Here is a 7760-nt window from a genome sequence, read left to right as displayed (position 1 = left end):
TAAGTTGTGGACCGGTGGGTTCTGGGGCTGTAGCCAGAAGGCTCTGAGCTGTCATAAGGGTTTCCTGTGTGTCAGCAATTTCAGTTTGCCGAGATAGCTGGCGGAAGAGCGAAGGAGTTCTAGCGGGCCAATCGCTGGCCAGCAGTCAGCCCAAACCGAGTACCCTTCGCCCTGTCAACTCATTGAGAACAGCAGCGGGGCAAAGGCTGAGTGCGAAGGCAGGGCGGAGATCTGTTCCCTAGAAGACGCCTCCAGCTGCGGGCTGCGCCCTGGAGAGCGCTGGCAGGCTGCCCGGCGGGCTCGAAGGAGACACGCCCCTCGTCTCTCAGCCCGGCGCGGACTCGCTCGGGTTCTCAAACTCCGCCCACCCTTGCGGGGAACCTAGCTCTCCTGCCTGCCCCCTACACTCGGGACTGAGCCGGGCCTTGGGAAGGGACCCCACAGTACACCGACATGACTGGAACCCGTACCAGAGGCGCACGAGTCTGCTACCACGAATGCTGGAATGGCCCCTAAAGGTTAACTGCAGAGGTGGAAGATCCCAGAAAAGGGCGCGGGGCCCGAAGCCGAGCTGCTTGCTTCCAAGGTAGGGAAAAGGACGATGCACGAACGAAGTCGATCTAGGTAGGAGAGAGGCTGGGGAACGCTCTCCCAAAACCCGAGCGCTTTGGAGTGAGTTTGGTTTCAACTCGCTGCGCTCTGGGCGCGCAGCTCTCGGATTCTGAGCTGCCGCCCCTCGGGAAAGCGCAGTGGGAAAGTTGTCCGTAGCAGTGCCGTGAGCGCCCTGTTGTGTAACCTCGGCGCTGCCAACCACACGAGGAAGTTGCTGGCCGGTCCGCCAACCCCGTGCAGTCGCGGCCAGGGGCGGATTTCATGGCCCGCCGCGAGCAAAGAGCCGGAATCGGCCTGGGCGAACCCCCGCGCGTCCTCTTTAGTGAAGACCACCCGCTTCCCTTCTCTTCTGCTCACCGGCTTTTCAGATGCTCACTGCGCCCCTTGCAGCTGCCGCCCTCTCGCTGCTGCTTGCCTCTAGGAGCCGCCTAAGTCCGGGAGGAGAGAATGACCGAGGTGCTGTGGCCGACTGTCCCCAATGGGACGGACACTGCCTTCTTGGCCGGTCAGAGTTCACCCTGGGGGAACAGCACGTGGGGGAACGGCACGGCCGTCTCCACCGCCGCCGCCGCTTCATTCAAATGCTCTTTAACCAAGACTGGCTTCCAGTTCTACTACCTGCCCGCTGTCTACATCTTGGTATTTATCATCGGCTTCCTGGGCAACAGCGTGGCCATCTGGATGTTCGTCTTCCACATGAAGCCGTGGAGCGGCATCTCGGTGTACATGTTCAACTTGGCTCTGGCTGACTTTTTGTATGTGCTCACTCTGCCTGCCCTTATCTTCTACTACTTCAATAAGACGGACTGGATCTTCGGGGATGTGATGTGCAAGCTGCAGAGGTTCATCTTTCACGTAAACCTCTATGGCAGCATCTTGTTCTTAACCTGCATCAGTGCACACCGGTATAGCGGGGTGGTATATCCGCTCAAGTCCCTGGGCAGGCTCAAGAAGAAGAACGCTGTCTATATCAGCGTGCTGGTGTGGCTCACCGTGGTGGTGGGAATCTCCCCCATCCTCTTCTACTCTGGCACCGGTCTCCGGACAAACAAAACCACATGCTATGACACCACCTCGGATGAGTACCTGAGAAGTTATTTCATCTACAGCATGTGCACGACCGTGGCCATGTTCTGTGTCCCCTTGGTACTGATTTTGGGCTGTTACGGATTAATTGTGAAAGCTTTGATTTACAATGACCTAGACAACTCTCCACTCAGGAGGAAATCCATTTACCTGGTGATTATTGTACTGACTGTATTTGCGGTGTCTTACATCCCTTTCCATGTGATGAAAACGATGAATTTGAGGGCCCGTCTGGATATTCAGACCCCAGAAATGTGTGATTTCAATGACCGGGTGTATGCCACTTATCAGGTGACAAGAGGTCTGGCAAGTCTCAACAGCTGTGTTGACCCTATTCTCTATTTCTTGGCGGGAGATACATTCAGGAGGAGACTCTCCCGAGCGACCAGGAAAGCTTCCAGAAGAAGTGAGGCAAATTTGCAGTCCAAGAGTGAAGATATGACCCTCAATATCTTATCTGAGTTTAAGCAGAATGGAGATACAAGCTTGTGAAGGCACAAGAATCCCCCCAAGCCTCACTTTTGTGACATGGTAGGATGCTAAAATAGAACCAAGTAGTCGCGTCCCCCCTCCACCCCCAATTAAGTTTCTAGTAAGACTTCGAAAGACCAAGAAAAAAAAAGAATCAATCGTAGAAACTCCCATACCCACTCTGTGCAGCTTATTTGGTTTTGCTTCCAAGGTCTTCCTCCCTCATTCTGACTAGAAGTATGTATCATAAATATCCTAGTTAAACATTTACCTCTTATTCTTCCTGCAAAATTTACAAGCTTCTCTTGCTCTTGATATCGCCACATGAGTATTTAAAGTGTGTGTGCACATGAGTTGGGAGCAACTTTATTATTATTAATTACTAAAAATAAGACAAACAAAGCCAAAACAAACCTGACCACTTGAAACTGGAGTATATGGATCCTCTAATCTTTGTTGTTTTTAATAGCTCATGCTAGGAACAGATTAAAACTCTACATCTTCAAAATGATTTAGTGAACTACTATACTCAGCTCACTCAGCATCACATGAAGAGATCTATGAACTGGGTTTCTGGGAGTCTCAAGCATAAATAGTAGCTGGGTAGGCTTCTTTGGAGAATTGACTAGAAATGTCTATGTTAATTAATGTGAAAGCCTTGAAAATGATTACTTCCCAATTATTTCACTAAACTTTTAATACTAAATGTTTGATGGTAGAAGCCCACATTGATTATCATAAGGAAAAAAATGCATTCAATAGGATCAAAGTGCATGCATTTTCCTTGTAAACACCACAAACACTCTTAGACTTTCTGTGATACAGAGTGTTTACTTGCACCACTGCTGTGCAGTATCTTAGGAGTTTATTTATGTTTCAGGACAAGTGCTCACTCACATCTGTAAAAACAACTTTAAAAATCACAGATAAAATTCAGACCAAAGTTAAATAAAGTGGAATGACTTAGCAAGTTGCGAAGATGTTCAGAAAGAAGATAGTACAGTTTTCCCACCTTATTCAAAAGTAGAGAGTTCTTAGGAAACCTTTCTTGAACTGAAATGGCATAAAGTGTGATTGACATTAATTTATATGGTAAACATTTTTTAGTGTTCCCAGGCCCAGAAAATAACCTTTCAAATCATACCAAACAGCACATAAAGCCTAATATAATACAGGTATAGTTCAAAGATATAGCAACTTAATGCTGAGATGCTGATTATAAGAGGAGAAGGAGGGCTAAGCTCCTTCTAAGGAGCTCTGTTAGGGGGTGTGTTCTGCCTCCCCAACAGCTTGGTACAAAACAAATGCTGAATATTGCTTTCACTTTTTGTTGTGTGTGTTTTTTTGTTTTGTTTTTAATGTGAAAATCCTCTTCAGATGGCTTCCAGTTAGCAAAAGCAGATAATAATGTAGGTCTTTCATAAAAGAAGTGAACTTTCAAAACTTCAAATGCCAGGATACCTGTATCACTAGAGGAGAATAATGATTGACAGTCATTCACAATGCATATTCTCAAATATATAAGAGGCAGCTTGGGATGGAAAAGACATTTGAAAATGAGGTCTTTAGTTTAAATTGACATTGTTGTGTAAAAGGCTCTGTCGTGCTTCTTGGAATTGTTTGAGATCATTAAATACAACATGTATAAAGAAGATGGAAAAGTAAACTGAATGTGTATAGGCTATGCTGATAAAATGAAAAGCTATAATTTTTAAATGGATTTTACATCTCATACTTAAAGGAAAACGATGCTGGAAAAAAAAAGTATGAAGAATTCAATCTGAGTGCTTGAGGAAAGCTCACAGTGAAAAGCTGTTGGTTAAATGTTGTCAAATCAGTCTGATCCATAGCGACCCTGCATAGGGTTGCCAAGGAGTAGCTGGTGAGCTTGAACTGCTGACCTTGTGGTTCAAACCGACTTTGTAGGTTAGCACATTAACCCACAACACCACACCAGGACTACTAATCAAACTACCAATATTGAAAGTGATACCAATGACTACTGGTCATTGTTTTTATTTTTAATATTTTCCCTCAACAGATAATATTTTAACAACTTTCATAACAATTTTCAGTGAATATTGAATTGCTGGACATCTAGCCCTTGAAATGGTCAAATTTTATATAGTGCAAAAATGATGAGGTGAGGTAACATAATTTATAACCCCAAACAAGTAAGTCCAGTGTTAAAGGAATTTGGGGTTGTGAAAGCTAACACAGGCAGAGTCAACATCAGAGTCTGGAACTGATGGTGGAGTAATTTATACCCTACATTGTTTGAAAGCACTTTATAAGTAAAGTGATATGGGGCAATATGCTATGGCCTCAAAGTCCTACAAAACAAAGTGATAGGAAGGTGAAGATTTAACTGCAGCCCTCCATGACCAGGGTGAATTGAATATTTGTAAGACCTTCAGTTAATTCTTAGAACTACCTCAGTTTACCCAATCTTCAGCCATTAAGATCAATGAAGAATTTAGCTTTCCTAAGCAATTGTTCTTCTAAAAATGTTTATTCATAATGCATAAAATTGCAGAAGCCAGATTGTGAAACAATTTTAGAGATGTCAATCTACATCCTCTCATTTTAGGTAAAGAAAGAGTTAGGTTCTCACTTGCTCAGGATCAAACACCATCGTCTGTTGTAGAAACCAAAAAGTACAGTCTAAAATATGGCATTACTATATTGACCCTAGATCAATATCACTAAACTGACCCAAATGGAAACTCCAGATCTTGTGCCACACTTATGCTTGCAGGCTAATGGTACACATTTCTGTATTTCTTCGTTTTTACTTTAGCTTTCTTCTGTTTACGTCTCAGAATGCTTGCAATAGTTTAGAGTATGAGTTTTGTTAATACATTGTTTCAGCTTCCAGTAAGCTTTCTTTTGGAATGTGGATCCAGTGTGGAGACCGTGGACAGTGATTAGACTTAGACTACTTGGATACTTGGAGTGAGTGTTTGTTTTTTGAAATGTTTCTTTTTCAGTTTCATATATCATGTTGGACAACAGTGACGTATGAATGCATGCCAAATAATAACCAGAACGATCTTCCCAACTTCTTCCAGGCAAACAAGAGTCAACACTGATGATGAAAACATACACAGGGTCAGGATGAAATGGTGATAATCTTTTGGCTAATGCTTGTCGTATAATGATAAAAATATGTATTTTAATAGTAAAGGTAGAAATCTGTTGGCCTGTAGGTGAGAGCACAGCTCAAATTCTGTCATTTATCAGTTAGCTAAATTTCATACTTTGGATGAAAGCACAGCTCAAATACTGGAATTATTCAGTTAAATAAATTTTAAAAATATCTGATACAAAATCCAAGGTTTTCTTGGACTCACAATTTGGCATCTATGACTCTTTGACCATGAACTTGAGTTTACATTGAAATGTTACTTAAAAATAAAAAAGACAAACTTAAAAGAGATATGGCATGAGAACCCAGATCTGGAGTTGACTTTGCCCCTCAGCCAGCTGTGGGACTCTTAACCTTTTCAAAATCACTCTACATGGATTAAGACATTTGGATGGCATCCATTGGTTGGGACGTTAGAGACTATGATAAAGCACAAAAACTAAAGACTGCTAGAAGAGTGTGAAATCTGCTGCTTTTATTTCCCAGAAGTCTTCAATCCCAATCCTTGGCTAAACAGATCCAACATCAGCAACTGCAATGTGTACCTATGACCTGTAAGTCTCTTTCATCTATTTGGACAACCTCATAAAAGAACAAACTGCTTTCTCATAGAAAAGATGCCAGTGCTTATAACAGCTGCAGATGGACTAGTGACAGTGCCTAAAGGTGTGATACTAGTTCCAGACGTTTTGAAGCTTTAACTTTGCTGGTCAAATTGTAACTATCATGATAGTATTTATTGGTGAAGCTCACAGTACTTCAGTTGTACAGATTGAATATTTTTCTTGAAAAATGCAACATACTTATGTAAATTATATTTATTACAATGTATAATATGTGTCACACTGTTGTATTTTACATAATATATGATGCATAGATAAAATCAGAGTTGGTATAGTATGATGCTCTTAAAATATAATTATATGAAAATGTTTAAGTCTTCAGGTTTTTTTGTTTTGGTTTGTTTTTGTTTTTCTCTGAAGTATAAAAATCTGTTTTGTGATTTTGTCATATGAGTGATTAGTTTTTCTTAGAATGTTTTTGCATGTTTACCTTTTTAATTATGGTTCTTTCTATAAACACAATTTAGTGTCAGACCATCATAAGATCAATAGTACATAAAAGTGTTTTAGCCAGACTGGGTCTGTATTGTCTATATTTTGTATGATATTACAGAAAAGTTTATACTTTCCTGTCAGGAGTTTGCTCCCAAATATGGCAAATCTTCCATTTACTAGTGCAAAGGCTTATCCTAAATTCAAAGTAATTCTTTGATGTTTTGGAAATCTGATGGAGTGGGCATTATAACTATATTCAAATTAAAAAACAAAACAAAAAAACTTTAAGGAGCTAGGAAGAAAAAGAGGCAGCTGGTGAATCAGTCTACTGTTGATCAGCTCGGCTTAAATTTTTGTGCTGTTGTTTCTTTTTAAAATAAAATAGCATAATCTTAATTTCTTGAGATGAAATTTCTGAGTAAGACACTATCAGCAAGTTCAACATTGCTATTAATTTTAATGTGTGTTTTTTTCCAGTCAGTAATGTTAATTACAAGTTTTCTAGTGATAACTATACATATATTATTTAGCTGCTGGATTCTGTTATGATTTTTTTTTTTCTGTTGTACAGTGAATTATACCCATCATCCAAAATTAATATGAAGGGGAATATATGTTGTATATCAAAATTTGTGAATTTGAATTACGGTCTGCTTTAGTGCTTTTGCAGAAATGTTTATTTTTATATTATCTGTGATTTTAATATAGAAAATTAAACTCGATTTCTTTGTGATTAATAGTACCATTGGTTATCGGTATGGAAACAGTATTACTTGACATTTTGAGCTTTCTCAGGTTTATCTAAATCAGTGGTAGCTTAAAAAAAATCCAGACTAGTATGTTTAATTGTGCTTTTAATAAAAAGAATGTATATTTCCTATGATAGCATACTTTGCATGCAGCAGTATGCAAAATTCTTGGTGTTTGTGTGTTTGTGTGTATGTCTAAGGTAGTGCAACCACTTTGTATCTACTTTTGAGACCAGTAGAATTTCAGTATAATTGTGGTCACTAGAATTGTGCCTACTGTAGATAATTAAAACTGAAAAAGACTCAATAAAAGTGTGAAACATGCTATGATGTCTTCTGTTATTACAGTAGATGAATACTTAGAAGTTTTCCCAGGTTTTAACATTTATTATTATACAAATACTGTAGGTCATATTGAACTCACTCCAGCATTTCTTAAGGAGTAGCTTAGACTATGTCATGAGTCTGAACAAATATACCGAACATTACTTTAGTAGATCCCATGCTGGTGTTTTATGCTTAAAACATTGGTGCTAATCTTTAATGTATAGACCATGGAGATAATTATACTTACAATCCTTTGTGGATGTGGATTGTGTTTATCTATTAGCCTGCATTGCTCACTTCTCCCAGGTT

General features: G+C 40.3%; 1 protein-coding gene across 1 annotated transcript; it reads left to right on the top strand.

Annotated features, from left to right (window-relative positions):
- The first annotated feature begins 792 nt into the window (after positions 1 to 792).
- LOC102822087 (P2Y purinoceptor 1-like) lies at positions 793 to 2200 on the top strand. Its single transcript, XM_006867966.1, has one exon. It carries the CDS (start codon positions 1060 to 1062, stop codon positions 2188 to 2190), a length of 1131 nt encoding a protein of 376 aa, XP_006868028.1. The 5' UTR covers positions 793 to 1059; the 3' UTR covers positions 2191 to 2200.
- The last annotated feature ends 5560 nt before the right edge of the window (positions 2201 to 7760 follow it).

The sequence above is a fragment of the Chrysochloris asiatica genome, unplaced genomic scaffold, assembly GCF_000296735.1.
Source record: "Chrysochloris asiatica unplaced genomic scaffold, ChrAsi1.0 scaffold00113, whole genome shotgun sequence".
Taxonomy (NCBI): Eukaryota; Metazoa; Chordata; class Mammalia; order Afrosoricida; family Chrysochloridae; genus Chrysochloris; species Chrysochloris asiatica.
Note: the sequence above shows the minus strand (reverse complement) of the source record. Positions and strands in the feature narration are given on the sequence as shown.